Source organism: Hevea brasiliensis, chromosome 10 (assembly GCF_030052815.1).
Source record: "Hevea brasiliensis isolate MT/VB/25A 57/8 chromosome 10, ASM3005281v1, whole genome shotgun sequence".
NCBI classification, from domain to species: domain Eukaryota; kingdom Viridiplantae; phylum Streptophyta; class Magnoliopsida; order Malpighiales; family Euphorbiaceae; genus Hevea; species Hevea brasiliensis.
Genome location: NC_079502.1, coordinates 5,015,962 through 5,041,148, shown reverse-complemented (window position 1 = coordinate 5,041,148; position 25,187 = coordinate 5,015,962). Strand labels below are relative to the sequence as shown.

The following is a 25,187-nucleotide window of genomic DNA, read 5'->3' as shown; positions in this document are numbered from 1 at the left end:
TGAACTAATTTGTTTGAGTCGGCAGACGTGAAGTGTAAGCAATTGGTTATGGGACCTATTGTGGTTGGATAAGAAGAAATTTTGGTGGAAAATTGGCTACCATTAGGTTTTGGGAAGAAAATCGAGAACGGTAGGGGTTTTGTGGGGGGGCATGGTTGATAGGCTTGTTACATCACATTGTGCACCTCCCCTTCCATTTTCTTCTCAGAATTTATCGTACTTTTCACTGAATTTTCTCTTACCACTTCTGTAACCTCCCCTAGTCTCAAATTTGCCTCAATTCTCTCCCCAGTCTGTATAATGTTAGCAAAGTTGTTGGAGGTGTTCCCGATCATCAAGTAGAAATAAGGAGCTTTCAAGGTATCAATGAAGAGAGAGCAAAGCTCATTGTCAATAACTGGAGGGTATATTTCCGCTGCTTTCTCTCTCCATCTTTGGGCATATTCTTTGAAGCCTTCCCTGTCTCTCTGCACTGAGTTCGAGGTCCCTTCTTGTGGGGCCACATTGCGATTAAATTTGTCTTGCTTAAAAGGACTCTGCTAAATCCTTCCATGAGCGCAGTCTGCTCCTGTCTAATTGAACACACCACCTAAGAGCTGTTCCAGAGAGGATATCGTGAAAGAAGTGGATTAACAGTCTGTCATCATCTGTCATAGAGGACATCTTGGCAATATAGGTGGCCAAATGAATTCGAGTCCGAATTCCCAGATACTTGTCAAAATCGGGGACCTTGAATTTGGGCGGCACCACCACATCGGGAACCAATCTTAGTGATGCCACTTCAAATGAGCCATACATATACAGTCACTATATAGCTCTAAATCACTCTTACAGAGATGACAGCTTCTCATTTTCTCTCATCTTAATTTATCCTCCTGTTGTGTGAGGTGATCCCAACCGGGAAATGAAGGGCGAATGAATTGGAGGGCTCGGGACCGAAGGGATGGTTCAAAGATTCGGGATGGCTGGATAATAAGAGAAAGGAGGTTCATTAGTCATGACGACCGGATTGACAAAGGATCGGCCGGGTCCGGATGGGGATTGAACGGTAAAAGAAGTTGAAGCTTGGTGAGGATCATTTGTTGGAGGTGGTGGAGGAGGTAATAGTAGGTTAAGGTCTGAAGCTGGCGTATTTTGGGACATCTCCTTCATCAGCTTCATAAGTTCTGAAACCTGGTCTTTTAGTTCAGAAACTTGCCCCTGTAGGTTCTGTACTTGTTCCTGATCTTCCATTAGTTTTCTTGTTCGAGATCTTATTAAGTACACTCGCTGGGGTTGAATCGCGTGCTTGGTCAGACTTGCCTTGTTTGAAGTAATGTTTGATTTTCTGGGGGGAGTAAAAAGGAAAATTTTCAATGAATTTTGAATTAAAAATTAAAAGGGTCCTGGTGTGGACAAAGGATACGATGGCATCTGAGAGCCAAGACGAAATCTGCAGAGGGATAATTGCATCCCTTTTATCATGGCATCGTTCGATAGTCCGACGGTGAATGACTGGATTGAATGCGCATTTATGGTACTTGTCCATATGGCGCATTCAATTTTTTGCATAACCCTAGCGAGGGGGTTCCTACGGGAGTCATACTATTCATTCACAATTTTGCTAAACCATGGCCCGAACCGCCTCATAGGTTCAACAATGGTTTAGCATTCTGTTCTGGTCTAAAAAAAACTTCCTCTGCCGACTGACTCGAGGATGCCATGTTAAAAATGATGCTTATCCTTTTACAGACCTTATTTTGGTGATGCCTGTGGAAAAAATTCGTTAGCAAGATAAATTGGGGTAATTTTGAATCATACTGTTGACAAGGTGACACATACACATTTATCAAAGTAGGAAAATGTGTAGGTGTTTCAGTAGTATTCAAGATTACCCTTATAAAATGAACAAAAGGAAATCAAAGCAGAACAAGGTAAGAGTAAACATGTCCCTTTTTGTCCTATAATAGGGAGACTCCTGATACCGGGTAAGCGCTACCTATCTGGATAGTTCTATCCTATGAGGCAGTTTACTACGGCTTTCAGCTATCGTGACGGTTTAGCTCAGGATCTAATTTTTCTAATAGCCACAGGTTCCCAAATTGCCCCTACTGTAAATAGTAGAGCCCCATTCTACCCCCATGATATTGTCGGGAAAATTCCACGGGTATCACGGTAAATAGAACAAGTTTCAATTTGAGCAGAAGCCTTCACGGATACTAACGGGGTAAAACCCACTGCACCGCTACATGACCTCCTATTTTCCTAAAAGGGTAAGAAAGCCCGGGTTAGGACCATAGTGTGTGAGGACATTGTGTAAGTGTTCAGTGTGTGAAGGGACACTTTTACCTCTTCCCAATTCAGGGGGATTTTATTTTTCCATTTTTTTCTTCTTTTCTTTTTCTTTGAAATGAAGAGCAATCAGAGGAGATAGAACAGGCAAAACAAAATAGTTAGCAGCAATAATAATTAACATATAAGACAACGCCGAGTGAGCCCATCTAACTATAATTTGATCGGACAAAAATTAAACCTAATTTTGGACCACTAGACCGGGGTTAAGTCGGTATAATCCCCAGTGGAGTCGCCAAGCTGTCGCAATGGGATTTTGCGGTCGCCCGGACGATCACTCACCGAAGTGGGAAAGAGTGAGGAGTCGCCACCTTAGTTTTGAGGGGAACTAAAGAAAACCATTTGAGAAGATGAATAAAGAATGGAACCACTTCAAGACAGAGATTCTAAGTTCGGGGTCCGTAAACGGGTGGGGAAGGTGTTAGGCACCCCACCTCGTCCCTTAATAAGGGTAGGTAGATTTAATTTTGTGTCCTTTATAAATTAGTTAGAAGGGCTCGGATGGGAATGTTAGTCCTTTTGGTAAAAGGAATGTTTGATTTTTCACCGATCAGGATCACCCAGATACATAAGTAAATGAGACAACCTTAGTGAATTACTTTTGCATGTTAATTTTACTTAAAAGGAATGTTTTATTTAAGGTTTAATTTAGAAGATCGGATAAGAACTCTCCTCCAATCTTCTATTAGAATTTTGGTTGGGGATCGGATAAGGACTCTCTTCCGATCCCTATTAAATATTTATTAGAGATTTTAATTTGGGATCGGATAAGAACTCTCCTCCGACCTCTTTTAAGTATTTATTAAAATTTTAAGTCGAGACAGGATAAGAACTCTCCTCCAATCTCTATTTATTAAAATTTTAAGTGAAACCTGATAAGAACTCTCCTCCGATCTCTTTTAAATATTTATTAAAAATTTTGAATTGAGGTCGGATAAGAACTCTCCTCCGACCTCTTTTAAGTATTTTAAGTGAGACCAGGATAAGAACTCTCCTCCGATCTCTTTCGGATTAGCAGGAGCACAGGAGGGGCTTTGCCGATCTCAATTTCAATTTCAGCTACATGTCGGAAGAACCTAAAACTAAGGTTTCGGCATTCAAAAATCTTGGAGGTTAGGTTTCTTGATACCCTATGACTAAATGGGTAATACTAAACTTGATTTACCGACCTTCCATGTAGTCATTTCACGCATACCTATTAATGTCCGATGCATTACTGTCTAGTTTATTTTGGTTTTATTCCTCTTCATGGTATCTTGCCGGATTCCGTTCACGTCACCCTAATAGTTTGGCTATTTTCTGACGTGTCATTCAAACTTTCTCTTGTAAAAGAGGCCCTTAAGTTGAGATACCTATATTTTGCACGACCACTTACACGCTACTAGGAGCTAAAAGCTCGTATTGAAATAACGAAAATTGTGAAATGATGGACCGATCACTAAAGAGATAATTCGAGAGTAACGTTCTTTGAGATTTTTCGCTAAGAATAAACTAAGAGCAAACGCGTGCGTAAAGAGAACAAAGAAAGTGCGAAAAGTAAACGCAAATACTTAATAAAACGATAATTTGAACTCTTACCGTGAGGAGCCAAATATATTGAAATAAGCGAGGTGGTAAATAGTGATGAAGATGGCGGATTGATCGGCTGAGAGTTGATGTCTGTGAGGAGCCAAATGCATTGAAATAAATATGAGGTGGTAAATAGTGATGAAGATGGCGGATTAACCAGCTGAGAGTTGATGTCTATCGTGAAACCAGAGATGCTTTAGCTAAAAGGTAACAGGGTAAGAACGGTGGAAGGAAGTTGAGTTTGAGCGAGAAGAAAAGAAAGCAAAGAGGGCGAGTATGACGGATAATGAACAAACTGGAAATGTAGAGTTCCAGTATTCACAATCCTTCCAAGAAAACACTCAAAAACTAGTTTCAAAAGTCTTTTGATTACTACAAAACAGCAGAGTAACAAATCGAATGAAGTTTGAGTTCCTCCACGATAATAGCGACCTCTTGTCTATATTTTTGTCCCTCTTTGAGCAGCTTTTTCATGCAGTATTTATAGGAATCGGTGCTCCCATGAAGGGTCGGGATTTATTTTGAGGAGATGGAGGGTCAAGATTTTGAAGTACATGATCGGATGTTCAGGAATTAAAGAGAATTAGAACGAATGGTGAGATCGCTTCCCGAATATTTGTCCTTTTCCTCTTTTAACTGACGGTCTTGAATCCTCTTGTCGGAACAACTGAGGGCTAAGAGTGAAAACGCTGGTATTGTCGTCTTCTCTTTTGATCCAAGGGTTCGGATTCATCCTTACAAGTGAGATCAACGGTGGAGATTGGGATGTACAGGATCGCATGACATACCACGGCACTGTCAAGATTGCGTGCGATTCTTAGGCGTGCGGTGGAGATCTCGTCGCCACGCTTTAACTACCTCTACCGATTCTCGACGACGGTTATTGGGATTTGTCTTATTCTTTTTGTCTTCCGATCCCTCCCTAGCTCCTATTCCGATCTCTCATGCCGATCTCCTATCTCCGATCTCTTTTATCCTTTGATTAGTCCGATTCGGTCCAAGCATTAATTGCATCTCGATTCTCAAGGCCCGCTGCTTTTCCGCCAACATTAAATGCCCATTTCCCCTATATATACCGCTGACGAGACATTTTCTTCATCGACTTTCCTCTCTTCTTTTCTTACTTTCCTGTTTCTAGCCGCCCGTGGAAGTTCGCTATAATCGTGGCTTTGATCTTTTCCGATGGACTCCTTTACTCACCGATGAAAATTTATGATCCGGTGATCGCATGACCTTAACTTATGATGGTGAGAGAACCGATTTGACCGACCAGATTGTGCACCTCAGTTGTACCGATCTTGAGTCGCTCAACTGAGTTCATTCGTCTTCTCACCGCATTGGGTGTTCCGACAGCGTCTTTCCTCCACATTGGGTGTTCCGACAGCGGGTCGGTTTCGAGTGGTAACATCGGTGACGATGTCTCTCATCTTCATGGGAGTCATAATCACCCCATCTGAGCTGTACATCTGTCCGATGTCAATAGCCGGTCTCCTGATCAAACACATCTTTTGATTCAGCCACAAGACTAGGCTTTGACATAGGCCTTTTAGATAGGATGTTCCACCGGTCTCTAGAGATCGCCCAAATGATGTAATCCTGAAATGTAATCAGATCTCTAGAGATTGCCCAAATGATGTAGTTAGACCTTTATTGTAGTCTGATCCCTAGAGATCGCCCAAATGATGTATTTTATCTTCAATGCAATCCGATCTCTAGAGATCACAGAAATGATGTGATCCAATGTTAGTGTAATCCGATCCCTAGAGATCGCCCAAATGATGTAATCCGAACTTTTGAAAATAAAGACTTTATTTTGTCGGTTATCATCTTATTATTTTTGCATTGATTATTTTCCGATCTCTAATGTGGTTATCCGATCTGGTTCTTTACCTGAATGACACTTAACTGATCCTTTATTCAAAATATTTAACTTATTATGCCGATCTCCAATTAACCGATCTCTGAACATTCGGATATTTGAGAGAAGTGTCGAAAATTTGTCGAGTCCCACCAATCGATGCTTGCCTAGAACCTCGCGAGCATTAAATGCTCGGACTAGTATAAATAGGGAGGGTTAGCCGCTTGTTCTCTCATTCCATTTTCAATCCTCGCTCACAACTTCAAGTTCTCTCATTTTCTCCCGACGCCGATCGGACTCGGTAAGGGCTTTAATCCTCTTTTTAGTTTAAGTTCTTTGTTTTTCTTGAAAATGAGAGGTGCAGAAGGTCGAGAGCGCGAGCCCTCCTTCTATTCAGTTCTCATGGTCATCGTCGATGAAGAAGAGGCGATCGGGCCCAGTGCAACCTAAACCCCCTAGGGTCTCGCCTGTGCCTGGTCGGGTCATACCATCAAGGCTTGCACCACCTTCAAGGAGAGACCCTTCCTATAGACGAGCTTCCATCGGTTCTTCGGGAACCGACCGCAATCGCTTGTTCAAGAATACAATATTTGTCCCGATTCATATGAGTGATCAAGTGCCATGGCGATCTTCGTGTCGATCACTCTTTTGAAGAGGATGACATGGTCATGGTGTACGAAGAACGATTAAAGGCCGGCCCGAGGTTCCTCTAGCCGATTTCTATAAGGAGGTCCTAAAATTTCACCGAATATCCATTGTTCAAATCCACCCCAACTCGTGGCGGATCTTGGTTGCTTTCCGAGGTCTATGCCGAGCTAAGGGAATCAGACCTACGGCTAAGGTGTGTTCGCCGAGCTACATGGACTAACTCGCCGAAAGGATGACGAACATCGGTTCTTTTAGGCGAAGCCTCGTTGCGGACTCTTTTCCGACCGCCTCATCCCTTAAGAATTGGAAGAACCGGTTCTTCATTCCGAGGAGTAAAGATCCGAGCCGCTTTGAGGACTTTCCTCGTAGTGGTGGTACCAAGGGCCTCGCTCAAGCACTTTACCACGAGTCAAGAGGAAAGCTTGATAGTGATGGAGTGAAAAGTCGTGCCACCACTCTAAAATATTCTGTCCAAATGCGGTGATCGCGAATCGCACCATTGGACCATGCAATCGATCACCGCCGAGATCGCGAACTTCCGCTCTCGACCTCGGCATTGGTATTTTCTATATCTCGATCCTCGGGACCTTAGCGATCTCACTAACCTCTTTTACATGCGGTATGGCGGGTGGTGAGGGTTCTAGGAAGCGGAAGAAGGACAAAGAGATCTTCGGAAAGTAAAGGAGATGAAGCGTTCGAACGTCTTCAAACACCCTGGCCACGAACACGGGAGATGCAAAGAGACCCGTCTCAACCTTCGGGTCCGCCGACCATTGAGGCTGTCAGATCTCCTCCTAGATCGGAAGAACAGCCCCCGCCTATCTCAGTCATTCCAAGCACGGAAAGGGAGCCTTCTCAATCTTCTGGGAGGACCTCTTCTCGTGGCGCCAGAATCTTGACCGATCGCTTGAAGAATAACCGATCGTTAGGGAGAACCCGATTTTGCCAAAGTCACGGGATCTACCATCTTCTTTCAAGAGGATCGGACAGCTATCCTGAATGGTCTCGATGATATCTTGACTCGAACCATGAGCTTGAATGTGGAGTGTCTGGTGAACCAGACCATGATTCGGGAAAAGATTCAACGTCTGGGTAAGGAGGTCGGGAAGAAAAATCAGGAATTGGCTTCCCTCCGATCCCAACTCTCATCCGCTCGGGATTATATATCTCAAGTCGAGGGACGGGCGAAGTACCATGAAGACCAGCTGGCCGAGAGGTCTCGTGACTTGGCTGAAAGTGAACGGGCTCTCAGAGAAGTCCAGGCACTTCAGGCCAACGAAGCCGCTCAGGTCGCCCAACTCATCGAAGAGCTTAAGGAGAAAGACGAGGAGCTTAAGGCGAAAGATGAAGAGATGGTGACAGGGATAGCCGGAGCCTATGTGAATGCGCATAAGGATCTCTTGGCCGAACTTAAAAAGCGCTATCCTGAAGAGGACTTCTCTTGGATGGACGACCTGGCTCCCGGGGGCGATGGTGAAGATAGTGAGGAGGAGGGCGAGGAAGAGAGAGAGAGTGAGCAGAATGTAAATCAGGCTGGGGGCGATCCCCCAGCCGAATAACTTGTACAAATTATGACATGAAATGAAATGCCTCTTTGCTCAATGAATGGATGTGATTGGAAAATCTTTGAATTGCCTAAGTATTTGATTGCATGAGCACAACAAAACAAAAACTAAATGTGATTATTAATCTAAGTATGAGAGATCGGAAAGCACTTTAAGCATGAGATCGGTAGGGAGGAAATGCTGAACGGAACTTGATTGAAAATTTAACTCGAACACTTAAGATCGGAACCCTCATTAAACCAAACCCAAACTTTAACTGTTAAACTTTCGGAAAGGAGGTCGGCAATAAAACTGGTAGGAAAAGATCTAGTGCCAGTTCATCTTAGAGATCAGGAATATACTTGACAGGTCCGGAAATTTGACAACGGGTTTGAGAGGTCGGTAAATGATTTGAGAGATCGGCGAGGCCCTGATGAATATGAGGACTCAGCATTAATTCAATTCTTTGTGAGGAGAGAATCGGAAATGTGACCGTCTATCAAAGAGGGATCGGAAACGTGATTAGCTGTTCAATTTTTATTGATTCTAGGGATCGGCCAAAATATGGTGTCGACAGTTGTGTTCAAGGTTATGATGAGAAAAAGTAATCAGAAAATAAATTTTCATTTTTTAGCTCCATATGACTAAATTCTCATCTATTCTTTTTCACAAAAAGACCTAAGACTCTAACACTATGCTTTTCATACCTTTGCTTTGAGTCTTGATTTCCATAGCCTTTTTCTCATTTTGGATTTGTCTTGAAATACCTTTGAGTATCCTTTCTCCTTAGATACAACTTCAAAGGTTCTTTATGCATAAGACAAAGAATCTACACATCACTTTAAGGTTAGGTTAGATAGATTCTCTTTAAGTTTTGTTATCATCAAAATCAATGCTCATTTTGAGCTACACGGGGTCAACAATTTGCAGGACAATATTCGTCGAGAAGTACACACCATGAGCTTGATAAGTCATCCAAATTTGTTGAGGGCACATTGCTCTTTCATTTCTGGTAGCAGTCTATGGATTGTGATGCCTTTCATGGCTGGTGGATCCTGTTTTCACATATTGAAGTCTGTTTGTCCAGAGGGTTTTGAGCAGCCCGTTATTGCTACTGTGTTGTATGAAATACTCAAAGCTCTGGCTTATCTTCACACCCAAGGACACATTCATAGGGATGTAAAGGTATCCCATTAAGTTTTGGTGGTTTTGGTCCCTAAATTCTCTTTTCCTTGGCTGATATCTAAGATTAAGATAAGCTCTTTAGTCTGTACTTCTAGTTGTTTAATTTCCATGCCCATATTCACTAGAGAATTGTTGATTTTTGTGCATATGTGATTTTTGCAGACAGCTGTGAAATGCTGAAAGATTGTTCTTGGTGCTTTCTTTTTTCCTGCTTGATTTATACTTAATCTCACATTTTTAAACTGCTATCTGCAGGCTGGAAATATATTAATTGACTCTAAGGGTGCAGTTAAGTTGGGAGATTTCGGAGTTTCAGCAAGTATATTTGATACTGGCGATAGACAACGTTCAAGAACTACATTTGTTGGAACTCCATGCTGGTACCTTACCATAACATTCTTGCCATTTAATTCTTCAAATTTAATCAGTTGTTGATCTGTTCATTTCTGATTTTAAACTCTTGGTTGTTACTGACAACTTGTTTTTTTATCGATCAATTTTAACCCCTTTCATAGGATGGCTCCTGAAGTGATGCAGCAATTGCATGGATATGACTTTAAGTAAGTGGGCCATTCATTCACAATAGGACTCATTTCTAACTATATTTTGAACTAATAACAACCAATATCTACAGTTTTCTTGATTTTTAGTTTATTCTTTGATTTTTCTTGCTAAGCTAAGTAATTTTCAGGTATTCCCTCAGCTATAAGTGTTTTAATTCCACTTGTGGCAAAAACTGAAGCGGAATGCTGAGTTCTTAAGAATTTAAAGTTTTGCAAATGTTGCCCTTCAAGAAGTTAATCTTGTCCTTTCAATCATATAAACAGAGCAGGCATTTGGTTATTTGGAATTACAGCTCTAGAACTTGCTAATGGTCATGCTCCATTTTCCAAGTATCCACCAATGAAGGTAATCTTTCCCCTTAACTGGTATTGATGCACCCAAAATAGCAATTTGTGACTGCTAAAACAGCAACTAGAATTATTGTTTATAATAATAAGAAAAAAAACAGATTGTATTACTAAAATTTGACTCTTGCAGAGATTATTCAAATTAGAAGAGAAATCCATGTAATTTGAGGATACCAAAAGGGGAGTTTCTGTAATTTACTGGAGTGTTTTTTCTTTAAAATTTTTTACTTAAGGGCACACATGCCATCATCTTAAGGATGAGGGGGAGGGCTTTGTCCAGATCACACCTCTTAGGACCCTGCTCAAGCAGTAGAATGGTGGGTAGTGATGATCACCTATCATCCTATATTGTCTAAGGTCATGACTTCATTAATTATGGATACTTTAGAAGTCTCTGCCCTTCTGCTAAAACTCTTTTATTTCCTTTTAGTATGCTTATTTTTTAATTTTACACTTTTTTTTCCAGGTGTTACTGATGACCTTACAAAATGCACCACTTGGTCTCGACTATGAAAGAGACAAGAAGTTTTCAAAGGTATGTACAATCTGCCTGCAGCATCATGCAATATGACAAATTCGATGTGAAGTTCTGAAAGTGGATTTCCTTTGTAGTCATTTAAGGAAATAGTGGCTGCTTGCTTGGTCAAGGATCCAAAGAAACATCCCTCCTAAGAGAAGCTTTTGAAGCATCGTTTCTTTATGCATTCACGGTCAAATGAATTTTTTGCTCGGACAATTCTTGATGGCCTTCTTCCACCTGGAGATCGTTTTAAGATGCTGAAGGTCTAATCTACCACATAAGTTTGGTTCAGTCTCCATGTCACTTAGGCAGTTGGCATCGATTTATTCTTTATCTTCTGATTTGCGTTCTTTGCTCAGGAGAAAGATTCTGAATTCCTAGCACAAAACAAAGCTGTACATGGGGACAAAGAGCAATTATCGCAGGTGATGCTCTTTATTTTAGTTATTTAAAATTCTTAAGAACATGGTGCTTGTAAGAAGGAAGGTCGTGAGACAAAATATCATCCACTAAAATTATATAAAATGTACCAGGTAATGCCAAAGATGTTGGAGTCACAATGTTCTTACTTGAGTATCACCTCCTTAGACAACATTTCTTAGACATGCAATTTATACAATTCTAATAGAATCAAACCACCGGTAATACCGTCTTCCCATAATACTACCACCGTACTAAGAATTTATGCCACAAAGGCATAGATAAACAGGAATCACCACCCGGGTAATAACTGGAACATATTCAGTGTTTCTTCTGATGGTCGTGGATGGCAACTAACTCCTTGCAGAGTTTCCACAACCATCATTAACATAGCCCAATATCTAGGTTCGGGATAGTGGGTACGTAAGGAGAAGGTGTTAGGCACCCTTTACGCCTAGTCTAACCTCATTAATTCGAGTGCCAGTTCTCTACTAATGTTTCTAGAAGTATTGTTTATTATTCCTCTATTAAATTTTATCCTAAAAATGCAATTCTAATCATACACATGCAAGTAATTCACAAAAGGGTTGTTGTTTACAAACAATTTTCATGCGCAAGTAATTCTTATCTATAGAATTGCTAATTATTTAAATAATATTTACTAGATAACTAAAATTAATTCATTATTGAGAATTTAATTTACAAACAAATTCAATTTCAAATAACTCTAAGTTTCTATTTAACCTAATTAATTAATTTTTCACCAAGTTGCCATAAGGATAATTAAACTAAATTAATCATATGCATGTGTAATTTATTCTAATATCACATAAGGCCCAAACAATCACAACCTAATAAAGATTTCTAACATGTAAATTTATTTTACAATTACCAAGTATTAAATTAAATTTATTTTACATGCCAATATTAGTTTAATTAACAAACAAGATTAATTTTAATTTATAAAGTATTTATTTAAATTAATTACATGCAAAAGTCAGTTAAATTAAAAAAAAAAATTAATTTTAATTTACCAAATAAAAATCTTATTATTACTACAATTTCATGCCAATGGTTATTCTAGAAATTTAGGATTACTTACTTCTTAGTAATTGTAGTTGCCATTGGGGCAAGCTACCCTTAAAAAATGGTCTTCTTTTCTAGCATGGCAATAATATCCCTGGCTTATTCTCGTTTAGCTCCATGTAAACTCCATGCAAATGCCCTTTTTTGTACTTACCTTAGGGCTACTTATCAAATTTGTTTGTAATAAAAAAAATAAAGAAACTAAAGAAAAAAAGAAAATACTAATAACAATTCACATTGGATTCTAACTATAGTCTCCTAAAAGGGTTAAAATTCCTAATCAACTACAACTAACTAATGGTCTAATTCTCCTAACATGATCCAAACACTTCATAACACCTCTTAAATTAAAAGAACACAGAAAAATAGATCAAATATCAATTAGAACCCAATAACACACAAGAACATGCATAAATATACAATTTTCAGATTTTGGCAGATTAACAGTAGTAAGAAATTTGATTTTGAAAAATAGTTAGACATGCCTAAAAATCATGAAAAATTTACAGAAGATAGCCAACATATCATAGAAGATCATAAAATTTATAAACCAAACAAAACTCTAGCCAAATGGTCTACATAAATCATAACTTTTCTAAATGATAGAATCGTACTACTTTTTTGTAAAATTCATAACTCATTAACCACAATAGATATAAATGCAAAACCAATCGAAAAAGATTCATAAGATTCTGAAATTAATTTTAGATACCAGATTCACATAAAATTATTAAGAAACAAGAGAGATATGGCTTTACAATTCGAGTATACTACAAATTGGATTTTACAAGATCCCTAATTTCAAATAGCCATAACTTATAAAATACAAAACTTTTTTTAGTGATTCTTGAGCCTAAAATTAATAGAATTTCGTGAAGAATATGAATATAATTTTTCTAAAATTTTTACAGATTCAAAAAATAACAAAAAATAATAAAAATATAAGAGATAGAAAACTGAATATGTACAGAGTTGTGTATGCCCTCAAATTAAATATGATTACATAATTCACATGAACATACAAGATAAATTAAAAGACAAAGAGTATAAAATTAAATATTACATGGCATAGATCTTGAAAAGAAAACAACAAAAACCAACCTTCAAAAAATCTTGCATGAAAATCTTCTTGAATAAAAGAAAAGAAAAGAAATAAGGAAGAACTAAAAGAGTTTCTGAATATCTCTAAATTTTTTTTTATAGCTCTAAGGTACCTCTAAATAACCCTGAATATTTCTGAATCTTTCCTCTCTCTCTTTTTTCCCTCCTTTCCCTTTTTTTTTTTTCCCTCTGTCCCCCCTTTTAAGCAATTCATAATAAAAAATATTTCAATTAAACTGAGCATTTCATTAAACAAAATAAAAGATTTATATTACAACACTTACACAAATAAAAAATAATTTACAAAATTTATTATATAACTACTCGAGTCTAATATATATACATACATTGACATATACATCAAAATAAAATTTACAAGGGTATAATCTATATACCCAGCTGGTGCAATCCTTCTCAAAATGTCCCATACCACCGCAGTTATAACAAGCACCGATAGCCTTGTAGCATACTCCACCATGGTTTCTACCACAAGGCTCATAGGGATGTGGAGGGAAAGAACTTTTGATCGTCTGCTGATCAGATCGAGGGGATCTCTGTCCCAATAATCTCCCTCTACCAGACTTCCTATTGCTCTATCCTCCGAAGTTCTTTCTCTTTCCAGTATTGCCACTGGAACTCTGATCCACTGGCTTCCCACTCTTCTCTTTTTTTATCTTTTCTTTCTCAGGTGCCCCTTCTGATTCAATCCTATCTAGCTCCAGTGCTTGTGATATGAGTTTAGAGAAGTTTTCATGTCTGAACCCCACTACTTGCATTCTCAAACTGGGCTTTAAGCTGGCTTCAAACCTTTTACATCTTTCTCCACTAGTAGTAAGTAGATTCCCAGTCTAGTGACTCAGGCGGGAAAATTCCCTTTCATACTCTACCACTGTTCTGCTCCCCTATTTCAAACTTAAGAATTCCTGCAGCTTCATATCCACATACGCATCCGGGACATATTTCTGTCTGAACTCTCTGAGGAAGTCATCCCATGTCAATACCGGGGGTTCCACCAAACTATGGGGGATGGTTTTCCACCAGTCATACGCATCCCCTTGTAGAAGTGAAATTGAGCACTCAAACTTCAACTCTTCTGTGCAGTGTAGCTTCTTAAACACCCTTTCCATTCTCTCCAACCACTGCTCTGCTTCTAATGGGTCCACTGGACCCTTAAATTCAGGAGCACCATACTTAATCAACTTGTCATATTGCCTGACTGGAGGCTGCGGTTGCACTACTGGTGTTTGCATTGGGGCTTGGGTAGGCATGTTTCCAGCCATTTGTTAAAATAGTGCAACCATCTGCTGAGTAAACTGAGCAGAAAATTGCAGCATTGGAGGAGCTGGAGTGGCTGAGCCACTCACATTCTTAAGAGCTGGGGCTTCCTCTTATGCCTCAGCTTCAACTGATTGCTCAACTGAGTGATCCCCTTCTTCCATCATCAGTTAGAGGGTATTCTACCTCCTGAACAAACAACACAAAGAGATTTCCCTTCGTCAGTTCATATTCATAATGTAATACACAGTATGTATTAAACAATAACATTGAGCAGTTGTACTTATCAAAGAAAAATATTCAATTTCACAGTTCAAAATATGCTTTAAAAACTAGTTCTGATACCACTAAAATATGTCACACCTTATTCTTACATAAGGCATAATATGATCCCGTAGTATACCTAATGAATTACTGAACTTCGCCTTCTGATAACACATTAAATATATTACTAAAGATTTTAAATCAATTTCCATTTCTTTTTAAAGTGGTGGATACTTTTGAACAGGTATTAAAAACCTTTAATTGAAGTTAAGTCATAAATCTAATTTTTAATTAATTAAAAATCTCTACAAATATTACAGAAAATTTGGCAGAGTGCCGTTTATAATTTTAAAAAACAGTTCTTCAAAAACCTATAAAAGTACTCCCAATATACAATTAAAATCCAACTCCAATATTCTTATCACAATCCATTCTCAATTCAACACCATTTCAAACAATTCATAATAAAAAAATATTTCAAATAAACTGAGCATTTCATTAAATAAAATAAAAGATTTATATTACAACACTTACACAAATCAAAAATAATTTACAAAATTTATTATATAACTACTCGCGTCTAATGTACATACATACAGTGACATATACATCAAAATAAAATTTATAAGGGTATAATCTATATACCCAGGGGCTAGTGCAATCCTTCTCAAAATGTCCTGTACCACCGCAGTTATAACAAGCACTGATAGCCTTGTAGCATACCCCACCATGGTTTCTACCACAAGTCTCACAAGGATGTGGAGGGAAAGAACTTCTGATCGTCTTCTGATCAGATCGAGGGGGTCTCTGTCCTGAAAATCTCTCTCTACCAGACATTCTACTGCTCTGTCCTTTGAAGTTCTTTCTCTTTCCAGTATTGCCATTGGAATTCTGATCCACTGGCTTCCCACTCTTCTCTTTTTTTGTCTTTTCTTTCTCAGGTGCCCCTTCTGATTCAATCCTCTCTAGCTCCAGTGCTTGTGATATGAGTTCAGAGAAGTTTTCATGTTTGAACCCCACTACTTGCATTCTCAAACTGGGTTTCAAGCCGGCTTCAAACCTTTTGCATCTTTCTCTACTAGTAGTAAGTAGACTCCCAGCATAGTGTCTCAGGCAGGAAAATTCCCTTTCATACTCTGCCACTATTCTGCTCTCCTGTTTCAATCTTAAGAATTCCTGTAGCTTCATATCCACATACGCATCCGGGATATATTTCTGTCTGAACTCTCTGAGAAAGTCATCCCATGTCAATACCGGGGGTTCCACCAAACTATGGAGGATGGTTTTCCACCAGTCATATGCATCCCCCTGTAGAAGTTAAATTGAGCACTCAAACTTCAACTCTTCTGTGCAGTGCAGCTTCTTAAACACTCTTTCCATTCTCTCCAACCATTGCTATGCTTCTAATGGGTCCACTGTACCCTTAAATTCAGTAGCACCATACTTAATCAACTTGTCATATTGCCTGACTGGAGGCTACGGTTGCACTACTGGTGTTTGCATTGGGGCTTGGGTAGGCATGTTTCTAGCTATTTATTGAAATAGTGCAGCCATCTTCTGAGTAAACTGAGTAGGAAATTGTGACAATGGAGGAGCTGAAGTGGCTGACCCACTCACATTCTGAAGAGCTAGGACTTCCTCTTGTGCTTCAGCTTCAACTGATTGCTCAATTAAGCGATCCCCTTCTTCCATCGTCAGTTAGAGGGTATTCTACCTCCTGAACAAACAACACAAAGAAATTTCCCTCGATCAGTTCATATTCATAATGTAATACACAGTACGTATCAGACAATGACATTGAGCAGTTGTACTTATCAAAGAAAAATATTCAATTTCACAGTTCAAAATATGCTTTAAAAACTAGCTCTGATACCACTAAAATATGTCACACCTTATCCTTACATAAGGCATAACATGATCTCATAGTATACTTAATAAATTATCAAACTTTACCTACCAATAACCTATTAAATATACTATTAGGGATTTTAAATCAATTTCCATTTCTTTTTAAAGTGGTGGATACTTTTGAATAGGTATTAAAAACCTTTAATTGAAGTTAAGTCATAAATCTAATTTTTAATTAATTAAAAATCTCCGCAAATATTACAGAAAATTCGGCAGAGTGCCGTTTATAATTTGAAAAAGCAGTTTTTCAAAAACCTATAAAAACACTCCCAGTATACAATTAAAATCCAACTCTAGTATTCTTATCACAATTTATTCTCAATTCAACACCATCTCAAGCAATTCATAATAAAAAATATTTCAAATAAACTGAGCATTTCATTAAACAAAATAAAAGATTTATATTACAACACTTACACAAATCAAAAATAATTTACAAAATTTATTATACAGCTGCTCGAGTTTAATGTACATACATATAGTGACATATACATTAAAATAAAATTTACAACGGTATAATCTATATACCCAATAAAAATCCAAAATGATGGTCACTTCAAGTTGCAAGCAACCTACTCTGCTGCTTTATCTATCTCTCTACCTGCGACAATAATAGAAAGCTATCGCTGAGCCAAAGACCCAGTGGTGCACAACTTAAAGAAAATAATAATTTATACAACAATCAATCATAATTTTTTTCAAGGTAAATCAATTTAAATATTAACACATATAGAATCATGCTTTATTTTTATAGCCAGAAAATTTCTTAAATAAACCAAATTCCATTCCATAATCACAAAATAAAATTTGAAAAATCACATAGCTTAATCATGACTCCAATATCCAATTCATCCCACTAGCCAAAGGCTAATGAGGAATACCAAGGCTAGCTAGCATAATTATATAAGTACTCATTCAATTTGTCCTCAACTGGCACACACCTCAATACTTCAGCCAGAAAGGGAATACAATCCAATTCATCTCACTAGGTAAGCTAGTGAGGAATTCAAACAAATAGTCATGAAAACTGTGGTTTCAAACCATTTAGCTGGCCGAAAATGGGTTTTAGGGTTCATGCACAATTGCCTCTATTTCCTCATTAATTTCATCAATCCCACACTTAATTCACTCCCAAAGATAAAAGAAGAAAGAAGACTTAAAGATCACTTACCTCAATTTGACAATTCTTCAATCTTTTCTTTCCTTTAATATTTTTCACTCTTCTTGCTCCTAATCTTCTTTTCAAGACTCAAAAGCAAGGTTTAATTTGAGGAACTAGGAAATTAATGGCTAATTTTGGTGGTTATTCAAGCTCAAAATGAGCTTTAATGGTGGAAGTGAGAGTGAGAGGAAGAGAGAGAGAGAGAAGGGACGGCAAGAAGAAGAAATGAAGACCAATTTTTTTTTTCTTTTTTTATTTCTAATTACTCCTTTATATACTTATCCAAAATAGTTAATTAAATTATAATTATTTATGATGTCATGCTTACCTCACCCTAATGATGTCATAAAACTTTTATTCCAATTTCTTTTCTTTCCCTTTTCTTTCATTAACCTCTCCACTTTTAATTTATTTTTCAAACTATTAATTTCCTATATTTCATTGGACATTTAGGCCAAGAGCCATCTCTAAGGGTGAATTGACTAAATTGCCGCTGACCGGTCTGATCCATTTTACAGATAGCACTATATTACTTCCGGAACCCTGATTCAATTTTTCGAACTGGTTGATTCTTTTTTGTGATTTTTATATTACCCTTGGCTTCACAATAATTCTTAGGCTTGGGGTGTCACAGTGTCCCACACGAAAATTGCGTAACGACTGACATCGCAGTCACTTCCCGGTTCGGTCACCCATCGCTGTGGCCTTGGCTTATTTAACCCATTATGCCTTGTTTTTCTTATTTGTATTTCATCTTCATTTAGTTGTTGTTATTTTTCATGTATGGCTTTTCTAGGTGACTTAAATATGGTTTTACATATCCCAACTGTCCGGGCAGACACTGGTCATCGGAATAATGGAATGTAAAGAACTACTGAACATAGGGGTGTTACAATTCTCCCCCCCCCCCCCATTAAAATAAATTTCATCCCGAAATTTTACCTGATATTAGTCTGTAAATAGCTGTGGGTATTGCCTCCTCATATCCTCATCGCGCTCCCAAGTAGCATCCTAGCCTAAGTGATGGTTCCATAGCACCTTAACCAATGATATCTGCTTATTTCTCAACTGCTTCACCTCATGTGTTAGAATCTCAATGGGTTCTTCCTCATATGTGAGGTCTGGATTTACCTCAATCTCCTCAACAGGTAGAACATGTGATAGGTCTGATCTATACCTCCTCAATATAGACACATAAAAGACATTATATATCTTTTCTAGCTCTAGAGGTAGTGCCAATCTATATGCCAAAGGATCCACTCTTTCCAGAATCTCATATGGTCCAATAAAATGAGGACTCAGTTTCCTCTTTTTGCTAAATCTCATAATTTTATTCTAAGGAGAAACCTTGAGGAATATCTTGTCACCTGCTGCATATTCAATATCCCTCATTTTTAAATCAATATAGGATTTCTGCCAGTTTGATGTAGCCTTGAGTAGATCTCTGATAAGCTTAATCTTCTCCTCTGTCTATTGAATAATCTTTGGACCAATCAGCTTCCTTTCACTCACTTCATCCCAACACAGAGGAGTTCTGTAGTTCCTACCATACAGAACTTCATATGAAGGCATCCCGATGCTTGATTGGTAACTGTTTTTGTAAGCAAACTCAATCAAAGGCAAGTGTGTGTCCCAACTACCTTCAAATTCAATCACAAAAGCCCGTAGCATATCCTCCAATATCTAAATCACCCTCTCAGACTGGTCGTCTGTCTGTGGATGGAATGCCGTAATGAAGTTTAATCTAGTTCCTAGGGCTTTTTGCAAACTACCCTAGAATTTAGAAGTGAATCTTGGATCTCTATTTGACACAATCGATATCGGTACCCTATGAAGTCTCACTATCTCATCCAGGTACAGTTTAGCCAATCTATCCAAACTATAATCCATTCTCACTAGCAGAAAATATGCAGACTTTGTCAATCTGTCCATAATGACCCATATTGCGTCATGATTATTCTATGCTCTTGGAAGTCCCATCACAAAGTCCATTGTGATTCTTTCTCATTTCCACTCAAGTACTGGCAATGGGTGTAACAACCCAGCTGGCACTTGATGTTCTGCCTTTACTTGCTAACAAGTTAAGCATTTAGCTACAAACTCTGCTATATTGTAACGCCCTAGGCAAATCCTACATCGGCAAAACACGGGAGAAATGTTGGGTTTATAAGTTAGTGGTTCGTAACCCCTATTAACGCGTTTTAAAACTGTGAGGGCTTAGGCCCAGAGCGAACAATATCACTAGTGGGCCGGGCCATTATATTTGTGGTATCAGAGCCACTCCGCGTGCAACCTTGAGCGATGGTGGGGCATACTTCAGCAAGGACGCTGAGTCCCATAAAGGGGGTGGATTGTAACACCCTAGGCAAATCCCACATCGGCAAAACACGGGAGAGATGCTGGGTTTATAAGTTGGTGGTTCGTAACCCCTATTGACGCGTTTTAAAACTGTCAGGGCTTCGACTCAGAGTGGACAATATCACTAGTGGGCCGAGCCATTACATATATCTTTCTTCATCCCATTCCACCAATAATGCTCTTTCACGATTCTATGCATCTTGGTTCCACCAGGGTGCATAACAAAATGAGACTCATGTGCTTCCTTCATAATGATTTGTCGCAATTCTACATCATTTGGAACACACATTCTGCTTTGGTGTAACAGTAAGCCATCATCATTCTTCGAAAATCTAGGTTTTTTGCCATCCCGAGCTTCCTCCATCAATTTTTGATATTTTTCATCACTTTGTGCAACCATTTGGATCTGTTCTATCAATACTGGTTTCACTTGCCAAGTAACTTTCATATACCCCTCATCATTAACCTCCAAACTAGCATGCAATGCTTTTAATTCATGCACCATAGACAAAGGAGAAACTTTTAAACTAGCCATGGTTTTACAGCTCAAAGCATTAGTGACCACATTTGCCTTCCCTAGTTGGTAGTCTATCAAATAATCATAGTCTTTTATCAGTTCTAACTACATCCTCTGTCTCAAATTTAGCTCTTTCTGTGTGCCCAAATACTTCAAGCTCTTGTGATTTGTGTAGACGTAGTATTTCTCTCCATACAAATAGTGTCTCCAGATCTTCAGAGCGAATATTATAGCTGCAAGCTCTAAGTCATGTGTAGGGTAGTTTCTCTCATAGGGTTTTAGCTGACGAGATGCATAAGTAATGACATTTCGGTATTGCATTAGTACACAGCTTAACCCATTTGTGAGAAACATCACTATAAATAGTGCATTCTTTACCCGGAGTAGGTAAAGTTAGGACTGGAGCTTCAGTCAAACATCTCTTTAATTCATCAAAACTCTGCTGACATTTGTCAGTCCACTGAAATTTCACATCTTTCCGAAGCAGCTTTGTAACACCCCTGATTTTTCTATATATTATTATTGGGCTTCGTGTAGGTATCCTCAATTCGCGAAAATTCGACAATTGTCCGGATTTGTGAATTTCCGGCCAGACAGACCAGCTACCGGAAAAGTCTCCGAATTTGATCGAGATTTTGGCTACCCCACCATTGTTAGGCATCCTGAGCACGTTCCGAAGTCGGAATCGGCAAAGGTAAACTCGAACCTTGTTTTTTCGTAATTTTCTAGTGCTTAAATAGGATTAAAAATCCATAAAATATTCGTGGTAGCTTAGAAAATTATGATTCTTTTTGCAATAGCTTAGTAATATTGCTAAGGACCGCGGGGCAAAGTTTTAGAATTTTTAGAGCTTATTTGGGCAGTTTTTGCAAAAATGGTCAATTATAAGGATTAAATTAAAATATTACATACTGTGATGGATGATTGATTTGATGGGCCCAGGAGGGGCTGTGTGATATGATTGAGCTGTAGACATATGGACTGTGAATATAGAAGTGTGTTTTGAGCCCTTTTGCAGGTTGGGTAGGTTCTAGGTATAGGGAAAACTCTGCCGGATTTTCGGCACGACTTAGGACGTATTGGTCTTTTTCTTTGTTTGTATTGAGTCAAATTTATTAAATGATTGTAATAAAATTGTCAGGTGAGCGATGACCTCCTTCCTCCGCCCGGCCACACGGTGATTGTCGTCAAGTCTGTGAGTAAAATAGTAATATTAATTGTAATTTCCATATTATTATATGGTCAGCATGCCCATGCATCACTTATAAGCATCTAATTATGAAGTTAAACTCTAGGCACGATTTATGTTGCCTTGATAATCATAAAGTGCCATGAATATTGTTGCGGTAATTTGGAGCGGTGCGTGCGTTGGCGAGCGTGTCATGTGGTGTGGACTAAGGATAGGACCGTAAGTCACGGCTTGAGTTCTTCATTGACCCGATCCTTCGAGGGGTAGTCACGCTTGAGTTCTTCGCTGGGACCTCGATTTGGTTATTAAGTGGAAGTCCGAGCTGAGTTCTTCGCTGGCACCAGGTTGGATTTAAGAGAGCTGTATAGGGGATCAGCTCCCATATATTATGATTGATGTTACAGGGTGCGTGAGTGCTCCAAATTTACCTTTTTGATGTTATGATGTGAAAATGTTGTTGATGTTGCATTTCACTCTACAGGGTGCATTAGTTTTAGATAGTTATAGAGATTATGGTTAAAATTGATATTTTACTCTCTGAGTCGAACGCTCACTCCTGTTCAAAAATTTTTACAGGCCACAGGAGGATATTTTATTCTGGGTTAACCTGCTTTTCTACTTCGCAGGTTGTTTATCAATATTTGTGTAATTTTATTTACTCCTAGAATTTCCGCATGTGTTAGAAGTATTTATTGATTATGGTCTGTAATATTATTATCATGTTGGACCTGTAAACGTATAATGATATGCATGTTTGATGGATTGGATGAGGGAGCTGAGCTCCCATTTATTATTATGAGGATATGAGTATGTGGAGGGTGAGCTGAGCTCCCCAATTGAGTATTTATTGTGTTTACAGGTCGGGTGAGTCGAAAACTCCCCGTTGGAAAGTCCATTTTATGGCCGGACTCTGTCCGTTTGTTTTCTTGATACTGGGCCCAAATGGGCCTTAGAGTTGGGTTAATGAACAGTTAGGCTTACTACGGGCCTCGGGGGCTTTAGGCTGGCCCAGGTCCTAGTGCCGGTCCGGCCCATAGGTTGGGTCGTGACAAATGTGGTATCAGAGCTTAGGCTCCAGATTCATAGGGAAAAATCATCTAAGTGTTGGGAAGAGTCTGCTAGGAGTCACATGCGGAGTATAGGATTCTGTTTCGTCTTTTCCTGTAATTCTTTGTTTCTAGATTCTACGTTATACCTCGGGAAATATAAGATTACCTCAGTTAGTGTCTTGATTTTCGTGGAGTACATAGAAATGTGAAATAGAGTTAGTAGACATGTGAGGTCTATCATGAGGATACGTACTCCAAGAAATGTTATATTTTTGTCAGTATGGGTTTAAATGGTGTGCCCATTTCGTGTAAGGCACGAGTACATAAAAGTGAGTCTTAAAAGTACAGTTGCCCTAGATAAGGATGAGGATACCACTACTGGCAGTCATCAGTAGATGACCCAGTTAGAATAAGTTTGTGATAATAGAAGATTCAGGAGAGATAAGAAATTATGAGACCTAGTCTTTCAGGACGTATCGTAGTAACTATACAATGTTCTCGATGTCTGCTCTGTAAGCTGCAGACTAAGATCGACATGAGATTATTGTGTAGAGCTGCGTGCATCCCCGTGGTGCTCCATAATGAGGGTGTTTGAGATGACTTCGCTTTTGGCAGCTTATGCGAACAGAGTTCTATATTTGCAGAGGAGTTGGGAACTCTGCTAAGAGTCTAGAGTTAGAATATTGAAAGGTCACGGTTGGGTGATAACTAGAGTCGTTGACTCTACCCTCAAAGATGAGCTAGAGTTACATCAAGAGTTGCCATCGGACTGCAGGTTTCGGACTAGTTGCAAAGTAAAGGTGACACTTATAGAGTGAGAATAATATACCTTGTGTGTATCAGTATGGAATAAAGTACAACTCTACTACCTAGAGAAGGTCGAAACTATGAATTGATGATTTATAGAGCTATGATATGATAAAAGAGTCATTAACTTGACATGGTTCTGGCAAGGTGGTAGATGTAGTACCTTTGTTGCAGCAAGTTAGGATATAGTCCTATCTTTTCAGAATGGATCGAAGGTTATTACTGATAATGATGACTTATGGAATAGTGTCCCAGATGGGACTGTAGAGTGTGGTAGAGAGTAGTTGGCTCGGGTATCCTGGAGAGGATACAAGTTCCATTATAGGAATCATATATAATCAGATCATGATGGATGTAAATCCTTTGAATTGGATGACAGGTTTGGGTGCCCGGAATCTTAAGTTTTGGCTAGTTGAGTAAACATGGAAAATAATAATAATAATAATAATAATAATAATAATAATAATAATAATAATAATAATAATAATAATAATAATAATAATAAAATTATTGCAAAATTAGTTCTCGAGGTAGTAAGGGTATTATGTAAGCTAAAGGATAAGAATAGAGATCATACAATAAAAGTATGACTGTAATTTGCTGAGTTCCTTTCTAATTTCAAATTATTCAAAACAATAGTATAATCTAATTATAATAGTGTTAAGAGTAATAAATTAGCGAAGATAAATCACAGAAGGCCAATGGATAAAGAAAGTGCAGAATGAAAGTTTGGACAATTGATTGCAGATGCAATATAATCTAAATGCTAGTGGAAGTACTAGCTAGAGTGGTCAAAGGACCAAATCTGAGTAGCACAGACATATGATAACGCGATAGAGACTCTGAAAGATATAGTTAGCAAGTACAGCTATTATGTTAGGAAAAAGAATGGAACCAGGGATAGAATAGTCAAGTTCTATTTTGGGTAAGACAAAGGAAATAAATGAAAGGACAACCTAAAGAGCGCATAATAAAAGGAACAAAGTTAAGATATAGGATAGGCTAAGTGTTATTCTTGGCAAGGAGAATGACAAGGATGGAAAACCCAAAATGGGACCACATTAGTGAGAAAAGTGATGGAGGTATGGAATACAATAATAATGAGTAAATGTTAGAAGGTGTGCGATGGTATTGCGGACTACCTAAATAGGTAGAGAAAGAGAAGTTAGTAAGCAGTAAGTTGAATAAAAGTCAGTCTAAGGGATCAAATAGGTATGATGAGAGGAAAAGAATGATAGATAATGACACATAGGTTTTAGGTTAGACTTTTGAGATAGTGAGAAGGTAGTTAGAGGTTCGTTATGAATGTCAGGCAAACATTTTTAGTGTGATCAATGTAATCACTTTGTAGTGAAGCAATAACGACAGACAATAGTAGGGTAGAACGAAAAGTGACAAGTCTGGATGGTTATAAATCACTAGAAAGTTCAAGGATCAAATTAATGACCCTAGATAAGGGTGGAATTAGTGTTAGAAGAATTTATT

The 25,187-nt window shown here is 38.4% G+C and overlaps 1 protein-coding gene across 1 annotated transcript in view; it reads left to right on the top strand.

Annotated features, from left to right (window-relative positions):
* Positions 1-25,187, top strand: part of LOC110631655 (serine/threonine-protein kinase BLUS1) — a 97,326-nt gene that overhangs the window by 45,550 nt on the left and 26,589 nt on the right. The window contains 7 exon segments of the mRNA XM_058128986.1: positions 8,881-9,135; positions 9,391-9,515; positions 9,651-9,695; positions 9,963-10,044; positions 10,513-10,581; positions 10,659-10,829; positions 10,926-10,991. Coding sequence (XP_057984969.1) covers positions 8,881-9,135; positions 9,391-9,515; positions 9,651-9,695; positions 9,963-10,044; positions 10,513-10,581; positions 10,659-10,829; positions 10,926-10,991 — 813 coding nt within the window.